Source organism: Alligator mississippiensis, chromosome 6 (genome assembly GCF_030867095.1).
Source record: "Alligator mississippiensis isolate rAllMis1 chromosome 6, rAllMis1, whole genome shotgun sequence".
Classification (NCBI taxonomy): domain Eukaryota; kingdom Metazoa; phylum Chordata; order Crocodylia; family Alligatoridae; genus Alligator; species Alligator mississippiensis.
The window spans coordinates 72348759-72368827 of record NC_081829.1 but is presented as its reverse complement, the minus strand read 5'-3'; the positions used below and the strand labels follow the sequence as shown (position 1 = coordinate 72368827).

The 20069-nt window shown below is 40.3% G+C and overlaps 1 protein-coding gene across 1 annotated transcript; it reads right to left on the bottom strand.

The window, feature by feature from the left end:
- Window positions 1–373: 373 nt before the first annotated feature.
- LOC132243278 (heparan sulfate glucosamine 3-O-sulfotransferase 1-like) lies at window positions 374–4768 on the bottom strand. Its single transcript, XM_059730007.1, has 2 exons — window positions 4745–4768; window positions 374–2686 (listed from the first exon to the last, which is right to left on the bottom strand). Exon 2 carries the CDS (start codon window positions 2562–2564, stop codon window positions 1635–1637), a length of 930 nt encoding a protein of 309 aa, XP_059585990.1. The 5' UTR covers window positions 2565–2686; window positions 4745–4768; the 3' UTR covers window positions 374–1634.
- Between the last annotated feature and the right edge of the window lie 15301 nt (window positions 4769–20069).

The window sequence follows — 20069 nt, the reverse complement described above, 5'->3', positions numbered from 1 at the left end:
TAGTTCCATCTAAGTCTAGCTGAGTTGGATCTAGTTTTAAGTCACCAGTCCCTATAACTGCAGCTGCAAAATCAGTCCCTGATTAGCTGCATTGCACTTAAACCATGAAGGCACTCGGCTTGTACCTACCTGATACCAAGAATATTTGCTGATATAAAACATATTTTTTAAAAATCCCATATGGGGTAAAGTTTCTATGTTTAAATGAGCAATTTCAGAAAGACTTTTCAAACTATGGAACTGGGTATACATTTTTCCTGGTGACTATAACATCTGGAAAGGTACTCATTTTGGAATATTTACAGTAGATTTCCTTCTTTGGTACTGATGTACTGAAAAGGTTGGAGCCTAAATAAAGAGTAGACCACCACAATGCTCTCAAATAAAAAATATATTATAAACAAACGATTCTTAATGCATAAGTATAGATTGACATGATTTTTTATAGATTATCTGAGTAACTCGTAGTTGATATCTAGATTATTGTGCGTCTATGATATACAATATAACATTAGCTTTGCTGAAATTAGCTTTAACTTTGAGTACATCTTATGGCCTGCAAATAGAAATTACAAAAATGTTACTTCATGCTTTGGAAAGCCTGCAATGAAAGGTTTTTTCCAGTAAACTGTGCGCCAAATTAGATGCATAAACTAAATCCATGAGATCAGTAGAACAATTAATTACAGAAATACAAACATGATTAATAAGGTAATACTGATGAGGAATAGTATTTTCCATCTAAAAGTAAAGTGACATAATTTATATAGTTAACTAATTATACAATTGCTGCTAATACGATCATTCTGTTGGTAGGTTTACATTTTAGAACGCAGATCAATATTGTAGTTTAAAACAAGGGTATTTGAAATCTTTTCATTTCCTGTATTTAGAATACCAAAATTATAAAATTTCTCCAGGTTGTTAATTTCTGCAACCTATTCAAAGATTTTACAGTTGGATAATAGCAGTGTTATTTAATTCTAAACACCACACATATGGGGAACCTTAACATATAGCAAACTGGCACTGTTGTTCAAAATCATAGATAGACTGAATTTCCTCCGCCTTATTATATAAGTTATGTAGGTAAGATGTGCTTTACATTAATAATTACTTTAGCAGTTTTCAACTGTTTAGTGGAACCACTTTTAGAGTCTCCTGTTCTACCATATGTCATTATTTTACTGTATGAAAATCCTAGAAATCTATGTCACTATCATGGTGCCTGATATAAAAATACTAACAACAAAAATTACAGAACAATTAGAATAATACCATTTCAAGCTATCTACATTTCTTATAGTTACTTTTCCAAAACTACTCAACTCTGGTCCCAATAATACAAGTGTAAGCCTGGAGTAACCCCACTGAAGTTACAGGATTTGCATCAATTTAACTGAGATCAGAATCTGGCCTACAACAGTTATATACAAATATATCAAACTCATTTCACCCATATTTAAAGTGTATCATTACAACGAATGGACATGTTATTCCCATGAAATAAACTCTATTCTCTATTTCCACATAGCCAGTTTTTAAGTTTTCTGTATGGGCACCTGCAGTTTAGAAAGACAGGTTTGAAAATAGTTTATTTCAGGATATATTAAGAAACATTTATTCCAAATGCATTAATGCCAGTCAAAAGAATGATTAATCATTCTGTAAAATTTGGAATTGTGCTCTCTGAAGTAGGAATAAAGTTGATCTAAAACAGTACTGTTGACAACAGGGTGGGGACGCCCTTTGGATTCATGTAAACATCTCTCTCTCCCATCACTTCGAATGCAATAGAATCCCTTGGTTTGGTTAAAATAAAAATTTGAAGACATAATTCTGGAAGGAAGATTAAGAAATTTTTCCACTTTTTGTAACTCAGGAAGAGGGTCTTTGATTAAAGTATTTCCATCTACTATGTGAATCTGATCCAAGCTGAAATGCTTAAGCCACTTCTCCATATGGATATCATACAGACTTCTCTGAATAGCCTTGTATTTGGTATTAAGTGCTCCATTTTTAATAACAATTTCTTCAAAGGGCTGAACAGGCTTGTGGCTTTCTACTCTGTTGTAATAGACTTGGGTATAATCAGATATAACTCTCTCAGTGGGGTCTCTTAGAATGAGCAGCAGTTTAATAGAGCTATTCATGTCATGAATTCTTTCTGGAGCCTGTGGAGAAGTAAAATAGCCTGGTGTTTTCTCAATAGTAATTTGATTTTCATAAGAAAATGGCATCAGACTCCTATACCAATCTATTCCTTTCACATAATTTTCATCCCAGTCAAAGAAGTGGACTTCTGTAGCTGCTACCACAATATTAGGATGAATATCCAACATTTCTAGTAAAGCCCTGGTCCCTCCTTTACGAACTCCTATGATGATTGTCTGAGGTATTCGTCGGCTTGTCCCAGGAGGTCTCACTTGTGTTGAATAATGTTCACTTTTATTGCTGAATAATCCTACTTGTGACTTCAGTGTCTCCAAAAGTGCCCCATTCTCAACAGGAGCACCCTGAGTATAAGTCAGCAAAAGATAAGATGACACTAGTAGGAAGGCCATGTGGAGAAGGATAATTAGTTCAAAATGCTGTTTTGCTTGACTGATGAAACAATGGGTAAATCCACTCTTGAGGAGTTGGTTGATGGAAGTGGTGGCAAACAAACAGTAAGTTTCTGAAGCATCTGCAAAATAAAAGACAAGTAATCAGTATTTCTGAACATGTACATCGATGTCCAGAGCCATCACAAATAGACTTCTCCTATTGGTAATCACATGTAGAAACCTTCTATGAAGCAGTTTACTTGCTCTGAATTTGTTTCAATGGATTAGAATGGTTCATTGATTTTTTTCCCCTTTGCCTACGTTTGTGACCAAGGGTGGATGCTAAACCTGTGAGAATTTTTACAGCCTGAAGGCAATGGACTGGGCTACAAAAAAAGCTGAAAGGTACCTAACTGTTTCTATATTCCTGGCCATCATTTCCTTGCTTTTACTTCTCTCAGTTTTCGTACTGCTCTTTGGGACATGTCATTAATAATCATTCTGAAGCATTTCTGAGTATCAGTACTCCTCTATGGCTTCCCAGCTAGGAAAATGATAATCAATCTAAGTAACAAGTGTCATTTTATGGATGCTTTTTATTTAGTCTTTCATGATCTATGGGCAGTGCAGAAAAGCTGTGTCTAGCAAGGTAGAAATAGTGAATTAAGGCAAAATCTTGAATACAAGCTCTTTCTGTCAGAAATCTGGGTTGATCAGCAGGGATATGAAAGAACTGCAACGTGTGCGCATGTGTGTCTTTGTAATTGGGAGTTTAATGCAAAGTTGGAACTTCAAGTGCATGAACAAAAAAACCCAGAAGACCTTCTGGGAGCCCTAAAACTTTTTGCTGGAGTAAGGGAAAGTTTGGTTACGTCTGGGCTCTATTTAGCCTTAATCCAACCCTGACCAGAAGAAGAGCAGAAGGTGGTGGGGTGATGGATAAAGAGAAGTCTTGGCAAGGAAAAAAAAAATTAAGAAACTGCGTGTGCTTATGTGTGCAAACACCTGTGCAAAAATCATTATACTGGTTTGCTAACATTTAAAATGGCTTTTGGAGATGATTCCTCTACATTGTGTGAAATTTAGCTGCAATAGAGCTGGTATTACAGCATCATTAATAAAAGAATGATTAGAATCAGTGCAACGCTTGCATCAGGAAAATGGTGCTTAAACTGTCAGTATGGCATATTTAAAACCTGAAGTCCTTATTCAAACCAATTTTCATGGAAAGGACTCTGGAATGTTGTTCTATTCCTGGGCAGCTGTAAGATTTTAAGTGGTAGCAAGCATGAGTAGTATATGATATATTTTCCTTAATGTGAAATATATTTAACCCTAATCCAGAGTGTGAAAGCAAGTTCATTTGACAAGCTGTGCCTATAAATAGTGAAGTTATCTTAGACAATGAAACACTAGTCAGTTAAAAAACAAGAACTTTCTATTTTTGGATTCTATTTTAACTATCTCTGTCTCATTGTTATATCTGAACGTGGCCTCAGAGATGCAGCTAATATAGATCCTTTTGCAGGTTCTAGTTTCAGCATCATGCTGTTCCCTTTTCTAAATATATTCATCATGTTATTTCACTAATTTCTTAGACAGTAACTCAAAGAAAGCATCCAGTTTCCATTTGTCATGGCTCTGAAGAGGATTCACAGTTTCCCTTTATTTTGTTCCTTTTAGCAACTGTTTAGCACAAGATACTGGCAGCTTGCAGATTTAAACATGTACCACAGATGTTGTCAAATATCTGGGAGGAGCCTACCACTATACAAGTAAAGCAGTATATTCATTAATCAATATTGTAGGCATAATTATTAATGGTCTCATTCAACTGTCTTTGATATCACTTGAAAAAACATCCATTCACTCCAGTGGGAATTTGATCTGGCCTTAAATTCACAGGAAACATTCACCAGCAAAACTACTGGACTAATGCTGAATCCTTCAGACTTTAATTTTACATATACCCAAAGCTAGTACTGTTTATAAACACAGTCTCCTTTTGTGTAAATCAATGCACTAAGACTACCCATATCAAAGCATTCCCCTGTTTCCCAGTGGATAACCCCATGAGCAGTTGCCAATTCAAAAGGAATGTAGCTTATAAATATACACCTGTATTTATTACTAGATGAGCCCAAACTTCAACCTGCTTAGAAAGCAGTTGCTGTATTTTAAACCAAATGCAAACTCACAATAAAAGTCCAAAGCAAAATCACTCTCCAGTCACTCTCCAGTCACAGGATACCACTGTCATCATTCTCAGTTAGGTTTTTTTTTCTTCTAGAACTACGTAAAGAAAAAGGTGAAATGTTTTTCCTCCTTCCCACCTTCAGAAGAAATGTCATGCTTTATTACACAGCAGAAGGAGGAGGTGGCAATGTCTTCCTACAGAGGGTCTCCACAAAGTACTCTGAACCCTAGCAGCAGACAGGGAACTTTAAAAGGGGAGGAGGGACAACTAGTTTGGAGTGTGCAGCAGCTGTCATGGTCTCTTGCATCTGTATTCTCCTCTGGCAATAAACCCTAAATTTGACCCTGAATGATGCAGGGTTAAACTTCAAGCATTTTTGCTACACATACCGCATTATGGAATCATGCATATTTAAGGTTGCATCCTGACAACTTGTATCACTATCCCTTGATAGTGATTCAATTGTTACAACTGTATATAACCTTTGTGAGTGAATAACAGGAAGATATGTGGCTCGTTCATCCACCAACTGTGCATTCACTTGTGGATCCACCAACTGTGCAGTCACTCTCTAGAAACCCTTGCTAGCAAAGGCTGCACAGTAGGCAGTTTCCACTACTCTATGTTCTGCACAAGAAGGTCTATACTGAATATGTGCATCTGATATTGCACAGTTGAGCATTTCCTCTTCACTGTCACCACTCTCAAAATAATTAATCTTGGTTACCTGAACACAAGGATTTCATCAATGAGTTCTAAAATGTTAGCATCCTTTGCCAGACAGTGGTACTGTAAAGAAATTAAGAGAGGACTAAATCCTCAGGAAGGAAGCAGAAAAAAATAGAGTACAAAGGCATGAAAGAAAATTAGTTATAAGGCATAACAACATATCATTTTTATCCCTTTTTGGGATAGAAGATGTGATTGCTTATGTCTGAGTTACAAACTATCATCATTTTTATAGGTTTGTAACTATATTACACAATGTAAGTTAGTTACATCCACAAAGAACCGCCTCCCCATTACAAATTGATTTTTGAAGTGTTAATATCACATATGGTAATTGATTTCTAGTATAACGTTACTTCAGGGAAGCGAGTATGACCTAGTGTACATGCATAGGCCTGAAACTCAAAAGACCTTTGTCCTATCCTAACTCACTGCCATGGACCAGTGACTTTATGACAGTTCAGTGCTTTATGCCTTAACTTTCCCAACATCAGTATGGGGCTAATGATTAGGGACCTACTTAACTTACAGTGAGACAAAGCTATTTTCGCAGCTTTGTCCTAGCACAGAGAGCCCATTTTGTGGGCATTTCACAGCAGCCCCATCTCTCGGACCCTGCCCCCCCAGCACTGATTGGTAGAGAGGCCCTGGGGGGAGGGGGGATGAGGTAGTGGCTACCATCTTGGCTGATGTCTGCCCTTCATCAAGGCCCACCCCTTGGTGCTGACTGGTATAGAGCCCTGCAGGGGAGGAGGTGGGAGAAGAAGCAGCTGCCATCTTTTGTCCTGCCCCTTTTGTACTGTCCTGACAGCCAACGCCTGCCCCCCCCCCCCCCCCGGCTCCTGGGCAGCCAGTGAGGCCCGCCTGGGGGGATTGATAAAAGCTTATTTTTATTAAGGGTTTTTTTGTTTTGTTTTGGGGTTTTTTTTGCAGATTTCAAAGGCAAAACTGAATTTGGTGTGAAATCCCAGATTCACGGTTCCCATGAAAGCTGTGAAACCACAATTTAGTTAGGTCACTACTAACAGTCCTTGTTTATCCTTTGTATAGCACTTCGAGATCTAGAAATGAAAAGGTATGCATAAGTGAACTACCAAAACCATGACCACCATCATTACAAGATTTTGAAAATAATTCCCCATTATAGGAACTAAATTATTTTAAAATATGTGTACCATCCATCTTCCCCCATCCACCTGCCAAAGGCTGGAGTCTGTTATTTGAAACATACTGATGTTCCTCCCTATCCAAAAGCTTTCTAAGAAGAGGATGAAAGAATCATAAATGTTGTTTATTTTCAGAAATTATGACAGTGGCAATTTTATATTTACTTGTTTCCTATGAGTAGAATCATAGAATCATAGAAAATTAGTGTTGGAAGAGATCTCAGGAGGTCATCTAGGCCAACTCCCTGCTCAAAACAGGACCATTCCCAACTGTACTGTCCTACCCAAGACTTTGTCTAGCTGGGACTTAAAAACCTGTGGAAATTTTTGGCTGTGGAAGCAGGTGGTAGCTACCAAGGAGGAGTATACCTCCTTAGCTCACACTTGCAGGGAATCAGTTAGGAAGACCAAAGCAGCATTAGAACCCAGGCTAGCAACAAAAAATAAGGACAACGAAAAGTCTTTCAGGCATATAGGAGGCAAAAAGAAGGTGCAGGACAGCATAGAACCCCTACAGGATAGACAAGGGCAGTTGGTGACAGATAGGAGGGACAAAGCAGAGCACTTCAATGAGTTTTTTGACTCTGTATTCTTGAACTCGGATCTAGACAAATCTCCCAATTCAAAAGGGACGTGGACAACCTTGAGAGGGTCCAGAGGAGGGCCACTCATATGATTAGAGGCCTGCAGAGAAGGCCTTATGAGGAAAGGCTGAGGGATCTGGACCTTTTCAGTGTCTGTAAGAGAAGGCTGAGGCAGGGATCTTGTGGCAGTATATAAATTCACTGGGGGGGGGGGGTAGGTATCAGGGAATAAGAGATGCTCTGTTTACCAGAGCACCCCTTGGAATAACCAGAAACAGTTGCCACAAGCTGATAGAGAGTAGATTTAGGTTGGACATCAGAAAGAACTTCTTCATGGTTAAGGTTGCCAGAATCTGGAAGGGGCTTCCAAGAGAGGTGGTGCTCTCTCCTACCTTGGGGGTCTTCAAGAGGAGACTGGACAAGCACCTGGCTAGAGTTATATGACCCCAGCACTTTTTCCTGCCACTGGCAGGGGGTCAGACTTGATGATCCTTTGAGGTAATTTCTGACCCTAGCATCTATGAATCTATGCATCGTCTATAAACCTCCAAGGATGGAGATTCCAGAATCTCTCTGAGTAACCTGTTTTGGTGCTTTACTACCCACCCCATGTGAAAGTTCTTCCTGGTATCTAACCTAAACTTCCCTTGCTGCAACTTGAGACCACTGTTCCTTGTTCTGTTATCTGCCACCATTGCGAACAGTCCAGCTCCATCTTCCTTGGAACCCCCATTTAGTTAATTGAAAGTTGTTATTAAATCTCCCCTCAGTCTTCTTTTCTCCAGACTAAATAAGCCAAGTTCCCTCAGCCCCTCCTCCTAAATCATGTGCCCCAGTCCACTAACCATTTCTGTTGCCCTCTGCTGGACTCTCTCCAATTTGTCCACATACCTTCTGTAGCAGGGAGCGTAAAACTGGATACAGTACTTCAGGTGTGGCCTCACCAGTGCTGAATAGAGGGGAAGAATCACTTCCCTTGATCTACTGGCAATACTCCTAATATTGCAGCTCAGGATGCTGCTAGCCTTCTTTGCAACAAGGGTGCACTGTTGGCTCATATTCAGCTTATTGTCCACAGTATCCCCCGGGTCCTTTTCTGAAGAGCTTCTACTTAGCCAGTCAGTCCCCAGCCTGTACTAATGTATGGGATTCATTCCATCCTAAGTGCAGGACTTTGCACTTGTCCTTATTGAACTTCATAACATTTCTTTTGGTTCAGTCATCCAATTTGTTAGGTCTCCAAATCCTAGCCCTACCTTCCAGCGTATCTAGTACTCCCCCCAGCTTGGTGTTAGCTACAAACTTGCTGAAGGCACACTCCATCCCATCTTCCAGATTGTTGATAAAGATACTGAAGAAAAATGGCCCCAGGACCGACCCCTCAGGTACTCCACTTGCTGCCAACTAGACATCAAGCCATTGAGTACTACTCTCTGAGCCTGACAATCCAACCAGTTTTCTATCCACCTCCCAGTCCATTCATCAAACACATACATCCTTAGCTTGCTTGTGAGAATGTTGTGGGAGACTGTATCAAAAGGTTTGCTAAAGTCAAGGTATATCATGTGCACTGCTCTTCCCACATCCACAGAGCCAGTCATTTCATCATAGAAGGCAATCAGGTTGGTCAGGCATGACTTGCTCTTGGTGAATCCATGCTGGCTGTTCCTAATCACCTTTTCCTCCAAGTGCTTCAGAATGGATTTCTTGAGGACCTGCTCCATTATTTTTCCAGGCACTGAGGTGAGGCAACTGGTCTGAACTTCCCTTACTTAAAAATGGGCATCACATTTGTCCTTTTTTATTCATCTTGGACCTCTCCCAAGTACTCTGAGTTTTCAAAGATGATGAGTAGCAGCTCTGCAGTCCCATCAGCCTTCTTTCTCAGCACCCTTGGGTGCATCCCATCTGGCTCAGTGGATTTGTACATGTCCAGCTTTGCTAAATATGAATACTATATTTCATGAAGAGTTTGGCTCATAGTTCAGTTTTCCTGTGTTCTTGCTTTCATCCGCTCTTTTTTTCATTTGAGACCCAAACATCCTGGGATATTTTTCTATAGTTTTTCCTTTCAACCCAATGAAAAAGGGTTTACTCATGTCAGCAAAAAATAAAGGAGAGTGCAAAAGCTCATCAGTACCAGTCTCTCAGTTTGCATAATCAGCCAACATGCAGTTAACTTACCTCTTTGAATAACTAATAGTATAAAAATAATACCTTTTTGATCTTTTTTACCAAAAATCTCATTAGGAGGTATTGGAATTGGAATCAACTCTGATTGATTCTGTTTCCAGGTAAACCATCTCAAGAAAGAAATTGGGTTATCCAAAAGACAAATTTACTTATGAAAAATTTTGCTTATTTTCTTTCAAAATGAGAATCTTATCTAATTCACTGTATATATAAAGTAGAGTTGCAAGGACATACCATGAGCAGGAAAATAAACAAATGCTTAGGCTACTGATTCTGTAACTGGATGTACATAAGGGATGTACATATGTATCTACTTGTGGAATTAGGACTTTAAGGCAGCTTTTTTCAGAGAATGGCAATAGACGCTCAGCATCTCATTCTTGTAGTCTACTTTGAAGATCTCAGTCTACATTTAAAAAACTGTCTATTGTATTTTATTTGTTTATATTACCGTAGTACCCAGAAACCCTGTTGAGATTAGAAACTCATTATGCCAAACATGGTTCAGATATCACATGAAGAGCTTACAGTCTAAATCAGCAACTCAGATAAAGGATGGGAAAGGAAAAAATGGGTACAGGGAGGTGGCAATTATCACTTAAGATGCCACAGGAAAGCTGGAAATTGAACCAAGAGCTGGATAGTCCTAGCCTGGCCAGGGGCTGGCCACCACTGCTCAATAACTAGTCAAAAAAGGATTCCCGCCCCTAACTATTGCAATCTGCAGACGAATTGCTGCCCAAGCTGTTCATTATCTATTGTGCCTATGCCCTGGGAGAATTGCTTTGTTTGGTCTTGTGGTTACTTTGATTTGGAGTGGGTTAAACTGTCATAGAGTTGCACCATAGGGCACTTAACTGCATATCTTTTGTTTATTTATCCTACTATTTACAACTTTTTCAATCATTGGAGTTAACATAACAGGTGAAGTTCAACTGATGCAGCGACTTAGGGGACAAGGCCTGACAGAAGGATAGTAAACTGATAGTTTAGCTGTTCCTCCATGCTTTAGGCCACAGATTCTGAGGTTCAGATACATACAAAAAATGTCAGCTCAAAGAATCCCTCATCTGTTATTTTGGGAAGGTTACATTTTCAATTTCAGCAGGTCATGCTGGGACTATCAGTCTGTGGAAGGTGTGAGCTAAATGATAAAACAGGTAAGAGATTACTTGGTTCCGATCATATGAAAAGAAGTGTTCAGATAATGCCATGCTGCCAAGGAGAGCCTTCTTTGTGTGTACTACTTGAAATTTGTCTATTTATGGAGAAAAGCCATTTCTTTGAAATGGAAATAAACAGAATCTTAAAAAAGACACATTTTCCAGTGTAAGTGAAAATACTATTGAAAATCTTTTTCATTCATTGAGCTGACTTTAAAAGAAAACATGGTGAAAAGCTCTTAAGTAGGTTCACAAAGTCCTAATTAACACCGTGTAAGGGTAAATCACTACAGAAGGGAAAACAGTTGACTTTCAGGACTTAACATTGCAGAAAGTTTCTGAGTAAACTGAAATCTGAGCTGTTTTAGTCTCATATGGACAGTTTTAAAACTAATTTTGAAAAACAGACATACACATCTGCATCTTACTGTTGATGGTCATTCTTTTAAGTCTCAAGTGACATGCACAAATATGATAAAATTCAAGGCAATGTTCTTTTTATATGGAGCATTTTTTGTTTAAATTGACTCAGTTTAGAGTTGTTATACCTGTTTTGATACAGATTTTGGAGCAAACACAGGCATGTTTTTGCTCCAAAACAGAACTAACTCAAGACTTAGTTCTGCTGTAATCTACCAAACAGTCTGTACTTTCATCTTGACTGGAGAAAACGAAGTCACTTAAAAACTTCAGAACAGTGAAACATGTTTTGTAGAAAAATGATCTCATCCTGATCTTTGCTCCCCGTAAGCCTGAAATAAATGTCTGGACTTCAAGTGCTTTACCTTGGATTTCTATCAGTGTAACAGAGCTCAGAGTGTGGCTCAAAGTCTTCCATTTTGGTAGAAAAGTATTAACAATTAGTACTGTACATCTGTAGTAACATACCTATGTATAATATAAACCTATAAGCCCTGTACTTCTGTCATTAACATGATCACAAATTGATCTTACAATGTAGTACTGCATGCAGGTCCCTTTGAATTCTGTGATATTGTAGCTGCTCAATTTCCTGTTTGGGCTATTTATTTTTGTGACAACTTTTGTGATCAGGCGATATTTCTGCGATTTGACTTTCCAAACCTTCCATTCAGTCTGTTTATTTTCAGACGAGACAGCCCCCACATTGAGAAATACAAAAATCAGTGCACCCCTTCTCTCTCTCCCACACCTTCAACACTTGCAACATGTAAATAAGTGTTGTAAGGGAAGGTCTATACTGCTTTCAAGCATGCTGCTGAGAAGTACAGCCCTACTCACCCAATACTGCTCTGTATGTGCTCAAAAGTAAGACAGTGAAATACTGATCATTGCTAATCTTGGTCTTTGTTTCCGGTGAAGCAGCAGAATGTGACTTCAGACAGGGGAGCCATATTCTGGGCTTGGAGTATATAGAGCAGGAGTGGGTGGAGGGGTAGTGCTTCTTGGTGATGCAGTCAAGAGCACTGAAGAAGCAGTATAAACCAATCCTAAATCCCTTGCAGATTTCTCTTATACTAGCAGAATCCCCAGGTGGCAAATTAAACAATCTGTCCAGGCACTTTCTACCATGAAGCCAGAACTGAGATAAAGCATCTGGTTCATAACCCTGTAAGACTTATGAACCAGAATACTGTGAACAGTTGTCCATCTTTACCTTCAATCCAATCCACCCTAACTAAAGCAGCTGGATTCCAATTTGTACTGCATATGATTAAGTAGAGACACACTGGCATCTTACAAATATTTTAATAGCTATTGCACACTTATTAAAGAGGAAGGCTAAAAAAAGTTCGACCAGGTGGGGGAAGAAAGAAAGAAATTCTGTCTGGAATTGGAACCACTAGACTTATAATACCATAAAGACAGTCCTCACAAGATTTTCTGCTCAATTTTACAGGCAATTGCTTGTGGTAGCTTGAATGACGTTTGTGGATGAGCTGAAATTTTTCAGGTTTGCTGCAGGGCTCCCCAAATAAAACAGTAGCAGCAACAAAAGTATCAGGAAGCCTCCCTCTATTTTCCTTTGATTTGTATTGTAAAATATGTAGAAGAGGAGCCATAGCAATAACCCCCAGCCACTAACTTCATCTTCAGTGATTTCTTCAATATAATGTCTAAGTCTAAATCTATTTCTGCTTGTGTGGAAAAGTGCCATGTAACTTAAAATAGTTCTGCACCAGTGCCAAGAAATAGCAGGCAACCACTCACAACAGGCTGCTTGTATACACGCTCAGCTATTTAGCCTCAGATAGTTAATCTTAAAAATTCCCAGCACATTTTAACATGTGTGAAAACCTCAACTCTCTATTGGTAAAATACTAGGAGGCAGGACAGGATTCAAGAGGTATTCTCCTGCCCTGTAATTTTAAACTTTGGGCCTATCAGAATCACATACCTCCTATTAGGTCTGCTGTTGCATTGACAAAAGGTCAATGGCTTGGGTGCAAAGTCAGTGAGGTTGACATTACAGAAGTTATGACACCATTTCGTTATACCCTTACCTTACGTTATGCCAAAATCACAGACGGGTACAATAACTGTTATCCTGTTTTCAGAAGCACTGTTTCTGCCTGAAGCACAATGGCTCCAGAAGCAACTGTAGAGAAAGCGTTCACTTCATCCTGTCATGAGTTTTGTCTTAAGAACACAATTAAGTCCTTATTCTACATATTTTGGTTGCTAATGGGGAGTTGGACCACTTAAAAAAAGGACTAATCCCCAAGTCTTTGGTTTAACTTCAGAAAGCATTATACATGTTAGAATAATTGTGGAATATTCTCCGATACTTCCACAATCCATCTTCCTCTTATCCCCAGAGGCAAGTCCCCTTTTAAGGTTGTCATAGTATCAGTCTTGACTACTTCAATAGCCTTTATGCGACCTCAGCACACACGCTTTCATTCATAAAAAAAAGAATGCAGCTGCTAAAGCCATGTTCTTTACCTACTGATTGAATAAGGTCACTTTATTCTTCAAATTCTTCCACAAAGTGAATATAATATGGAACTTGTCCTGTCATTAAAGAAAATCCTTTCTGTGTCCCTGCTTCCATTCCCATGACTACTTGCTTATATGTCCTATATATGTCTAAAGTAAATACATTTTGTTGTTATAATTCTTATGGTCCATTTTATTGTAGCATTTTAGCACAAGCTAGGTGTATCTACTTGTGCGTTAATGCGATGCAATAAACTCTGGAACCATTAGACCCAGAGGAAGCTGCTCCCAGGTTTGGCATCTACACATGTGCCTGGGGACAGCAGCAACTTGAGCCAGGGCAGAGCAGGCCCAAGTTGGCAGGGGGCACCAGAGGTCAGCCCCGAGGTCTGGGTGGTGGCACTGGGGCTGGCTGAGACACAAGGGTGCTGAGAGTGCCAAGCCATGTGGTGAAGCAACTGATAGCCCCCATGCTTTAGCACCCTCATGTACCAGCCAGCCCTGTCACCATCTACATGGGCATTTCAGTGCAATGACTCTGCCATAAGACTGTACTATCCCCGACAGTACAATTTGATGGCGGAGTCCATTAATTTACTGCACCCTAGTACCAGCACATGTGCAGACAGTGACGCTTTATTGAGGAGATAATTAGTCTATGCCACAGCAAAGTGCACCTGTAGATGCACCCATTGTAAGTAAACCACAATGGGCATGTCTACAAGTGCATTTTAATGCATATTAGTCTATTTCAATACACATTAAAGTGTCACTAAAAGCATGCTTTTTAGTTAATGTGCATTAAAATAGGCTAATGTGCATTAAATGTCACTTAAAAACCATGCTTTTTGGTTAATGCACGTTATACACATAGATTTATAGAAGTTTAGGGCTAGGGACCGTGTGAGATCATTGGGTCCAACCCCCCTGCTCTGGACAGGCTAACGTGCATTTTCCTAGTATCTTACAATGGAGAGCTCTTTTACACAGGGGAGGGGGATGGGGCAGGTGCTTTAATTAGAGCAGCTCTGAGTGCCACCACATCTCCTGTATCAGTGTCCCCTCACTTAAAAATGGTTGTGGGGATGGATGCTTGATCTAAACTCATTTGACAAATTTTAATTCAGGTGCCCCTGCTGCCATTTTTAAGTGTGGGGACACTGATACACAAAACATGGGAGACTGCTGGATTAATCAAATCTGCTCTGATGTGCTGGAATTCCAGCATATCGGAGCGGCCTCGGCACATATATATAGGGTACTAGAGTTAATGCGCCCATGAGTACTAGGTTTAGCGTGTATTAACTAAAGTGTGTTAATGCATGTGCACACATGCCCAATATGTCCTTAGAATGGATGCCACAGCACATAAAGTCTGTCTTTTCTTTGATATCAAGAAAGCACCTGACCCTTTAGGTTCTAATATAAACAGAATATTTAATGATCAATTATATAACCAATGCTACTAAAATGTCCCAACTTGAAACAGTTTGAGAGACCAATTCTCAGAAATCTTAGTTTAATGAGCAAGAGCCCTCCTATGTGGATGAGAAAAACATCCGCAGAAATACCTTTCTTGAGACTAGTTAGGTTAAGGAACTGATTAAACAAGGTTTAAAAGTTTTTCCTCAGCTGGAGTAGACTGGAAGTAGGCAGCAAAACCGTTCCTAAAAAACCAGAACAGTATTTCAGACTGGGGACCATATAGACTGCTAATTAAAAGCTGAGCCTGGATAGGTTCTCTTTAGATATGGCCATTGGAAAGAAGAGCCCAAAGATCACTTTATCAGTGATTCAAGGGAACCTAGAAACTAAAATAGAAACAAGTGGTTAGGATGAAGGATAGTTTAAACCCATGACATTTTAGTATGTTCACACCTCTAGGTTGTCAGAGACAAGTTTATTGCTTGATAGAAGGTAGCATTTCTTACAAACACAAAAATATAATCACCAGCAATAGAACAAGGTTTACATTTTCTATGAACAGAAGTATTAATAGTATCTTAATGTACAAACAAATAGTTTTGTTTAGATGGTTTGCAACTCATTATTTTACATGATGGAAATTTCTTAGAGTTATTACCAGAACAAAACATTACCTTGAAAATATTACCAGGGATAATCTAATTCAGAATGTGCTGTAAAACTGTTGCCTAAATAGATCAAAATTGCCTTTGGGAGCAATTCCATCAGAACAACATTCCACGTTCAGCCTAAGAGATTTGATTGATTTTGATGAAGCTCTAAGATGTTGGATCCTGTGGTTAAGCTATAATTGGTACCTAAACGTAAAAGGATTTAAACAGGATTTAAAGAATATAATTGGAATATATTATCTGAATAATTTTTGTATTATTTTGCTGTCTTTATGCAATTAAATGCACATTTTTAGAAGACAATATGAACTGCTTTGTATAATGAAAACAATAGATTTCAAATTGCAGCTTTGTGCCCTTTCTGAAATCTCAGTACATTTCTATTAGCTTTATGGGACATAATTAAAAAATTAACCCCATGATACAGCATCAGAATTATAGTGTCTTATTACATGTTATGTTTTTCTATTATTTGTAATGCTAGTGTTGCTTAGTAACATAAAGGAACATCAGTAGATTTGGTACACATTAAACAGAAGTGAGGCTTAGGAAATTCAGGCTGCAGTGAGAACTAATAAAAGACAGAATACAGCGTTTTTTATTTTATACTTTTTGAGAGTCTAAGCCAGAACATTTGCTAAAGGGGCTAATGAGTCAGCTGAAAAATCATTTTAATATAGCAGAGTGCAACAGTTAAGGGTTTTCATCTGAGCTTCTATTATAAAATCTGCTGTTCTTTAGTAGTTTATAAGGCAACATACTTCAAGCTGAAATGAAGCTATAGGTTCAATTTAACCATTGAAAATAACATCATAATTAATAATAATACTTCCACTTACTATAATGCTCTCTATTAAAGGATATCAAAGCAGGAAGACATTCCTGAATTAAATCTTGCTCTCACCATTGTGATACAGAAGGTACTATCATTCCCGTTTTACATGGGAAATTAAGAAAGAGATTAAGGTCTGACTCAGCAAAATTTAAGTGTCTAAATCCAAAAAAATCTTAAAACAAGATTTTGAATTTTACACCTAAATCCTACCTAAGTTAGAGATAATTGTTGTTGTGCTGCCTGGAAGCATAACACTCTCTTAACTTCCCTCTTTGACCTGAAAGTTCCCTAGGCACCTGCAGTTGAAGTTCTGTGAATGCCCAAAACTGCCTCAGTCTGAGCATCTAGGTACTTAGCTTCTGCCTATGCCCAACAAGCATCCAGAAAGTAGATGAAGCAGTATCTAAGACCCTAAAGAGTCTAACCCAATAGACATGCTCTGAGCATGGCTAACACACACTGACAGCATCAGGCAGCTCACATAACTGCAGTCCTAATTGTTTATTTTTTAAAATGTGGAGGTGGTGGTATCCATTAGCACCTTTTATGTAATCATAATTTAACAATTAGCACTTAATCAGTAAATAGGAAAACCAGTTTAATTCTGTCTAAGACTAATGGGTTTAAAGTCTCTCCCAGTTCCCAGAAGCATGCCTTCAGGGGCAGATCTGGGAGGTGGGGAGGGGGGAGGAGTGCATTCATGCAAATGCACCCTTCCAAACTGCACACTGCCTGGCAGCAGCAGCAGCATTTCTATTCAGACAGCAGTAAGAGAATCATGGCTATAATCCACCCAATTCCTCATAATCTCTTTACTTTACAGTTGTTAATGACCCTCTCTCTCATTTTAAATGGCCTTGATGTTCTGCTAATCAAACTATCCTTTCTTCTGCAATTTTGTTACTTGTTAGCCATTCCTAGTATCTCTTCTGTTCCACAGCCCTGAAGACTGTTTTTAGCTTTAGTAAAAATCTTAACTTAGGTGTAGTAATATTACACTTTCATAGATTCATAGATGTTAGGGTCAGAAGGGACCTCAATAGATCATTGAGTCCGACCCCCTGCATATGCAGGAAAGAGTGCTGGGTCTAGATGACCGCAGCTAGATGCCTATCTAACCTCCTCTTGAAGACCCCCAGGGTAGGGGAGAGCACCACCTCCCTTGGGAGCCCATTCCAGACCTTGGCCACTCTAACTGTGAAGAAGCTCTTCGTAATGTCCAGTCTAAATCTGCTCTCTGCTAGCTTGTGGCCATTATTTCTTGTAACCCCCGGGGGCGCCTTGGTGAATAAATACTCACCAATTCCCTTCTGTGCCCCTGTGATGAACTTATAGGCAGCCACAAGGTCGCCTCTCAACCTTCTCTTGCGGAGGCTGAAAAGGTCCAGTTTCTCTAGTCTCTCCTCGTAGGGCTTGGTCTGCAGGCCCTTAACCATACGAGTGGCCCTTCTCTGGACCCTCTCCAGGTTATCCACATCCCTCTTGAAGTGTGGCGCCCAGAATTGCATGCAGTACTCCAACTGCGGTCTGACCAGCACCCGATAGAGGGGAAGTATCACCTCCTGGGACCTGTTCGTCATGCATCTGCTGATGCATGATAAAGTGCCATTGGCTTTTCTGATGGCTTCATCACACTGCCGACTCATGTTCATCTTAGAGTCCACTAGGACTCCAAGATCCCTTTCCACTTCTGTGCCACCCAGCACAGAATTATTATTTCCTAGTAATAATAATTTCCTAATAATAATATAGGATTATTATTTCCTAGGCTGTAGGTGTGCTGGACATTTTTCCTCCCTAGGTGCAGCACTTTGCATTTCTCCTTGTTGAACTGCATTCTGTTGTTTTCTGCCCACTTATCTAACCTGTCCAGGTCTGCTTGCAGCTGTTCCCTGCCCTCCGGCGTGTCCACTTCTCCCCATAGCTTTGTGTCATCTGCAAACTTGGACAGAGTACACTTCACTCCCTTGTCCAAGTCGCTGATGAAGACATTAAAGAGTATCGGTCCAAGGATCGAGCCCTGCGGGACCCCACTGCCCACACCCTTCCAGGTCGAAACTGACCCATCCACCACGACTCTCTGGGTGCGACCCTCCAGCCAATTCTCCACCCACCGGACTGTGTAGTCATCCAAGTCACAGCCTCTTAACTTGTTCACCAGTATGGGGTGGCATACCGTATCGAAGGCCTTCCTGAAGTCTAAGTATACGACATCCACCCCTCCTCCTGTGTCCAGGCGTTTCATAACCTGGTCATAAAAAGAGACTAGATTGGTCAGGCACGATCTGCCTGCCACGAACCCGTGCTGGTTTCCCCTCAGCATAATTTGTCCTGCCGGGCTCTCACAAATGTGAGCCTTGATAATTTTTTAAAGACTTTGCCAAGGATGGAGGTGAGACTGACTGGCCTATAGTTGCCCGGGTCCTCCTTCCTCCCCTTCTTGAAAATGGGGACCACATTGGCCCTTTTCCAGTCATCCGAGACTTGGCCCATGCACCGTGAGCATTCAAATATTCCCGCCAGTGGCTCTGCAATGATGTCGGCCAGTGCCTTCAGCACCCTCGGATGTAGCTCATCCAGGCCTGCCGACTTAAAGGCATCCAGTTCTTCCAAGTGACTCTGCACCATCTCAGGGTCTACGCATGGAAGTCTGGCGCCTTGCTGCTGCCTCTCTACAACCCCAGTGAGAGACTTGTCATGCCCCTCGCTTAGGAACACTGAGGCAAAGAACTCGTTGAGGAGTTCAGCCTTGTCCCCCCTGTCTGTCACCAATTGTTTCTGCCCATTTAGCAGGGGTCCTATTCCTCCCTGGGCCTTCCTTTTCCTCCCTATATACTTCAGTCATTTCTATATCTGAGTTAATATTAGAGACATTGTCAAAACACTGAAGAAGACTAGATTTTGTTGTACAAATCTGAATGAGATGTACTTTTAAAAAATGGCCATGGGTGCCTTAAACCAGGGGTTTTCAACCTTTTATAATAAATGTACCCCTGGCAGCTCCCTTTTTAGTAAGTGTATCCCGCGGGGGGTGGCGAGCAGCTAGACGTGGAGCTAGGGCAGGGGGCGAGGGGCCAGCTGCGGAGTGGGGTCGTGGTGAGCGGCAGAGCTGTGGCAGCACAGTGTCTGTGTGACTCTGCTCTTGGCCCACCCTGGCCCTGCTCCTGTGAGGTGGTGGCACAGGGTGGCAATGCTCTGTCCCTGCCTGCCCCATGTACCCCCTGGGACCTTTCAAAGTACCCCCAGGGGTATGTGCACCCCCAGTTGAAAACCCCTGCCTTAAACAATAACTCAAAGTTAGACTGGCTGGGATGGTTTCTACTGTTGAAGATATGTCTATACAGCAAAGAATGCCAGATTCATGGGTCAGAAAGAGAAAACAAAATGGGGAGCCTAACACTGTTTCCTAGAGGTTTAAGTAGTTGGCTGGGAGAGAAAAGGTCTTAGGTTCCAATCCTTGTTCTCAAATAGTCAATGACTGTTTGAAATAAAATGCATAAACAGTGATGGGAGCTGGGAACAAGAACTAAACCCCAGGACTTTTCATCACCTGAAGATGTAGTTCATTATTTGTAAGACTGCTCTACAATTCTGAAGGAGGTTAATTGTGCACTGTAAATAATGATCAAATTATATTAGGT

What these genes read in the sequence shown, in the direction of transcription:
- LOC132243278 (XM_059730007.1), bottom strand. Translation starts at nt 2,564, where the DNA reads ATGGCCTTCCTACTAGTGTCATCTTATCTTTTGCTGACTTATACTCAG.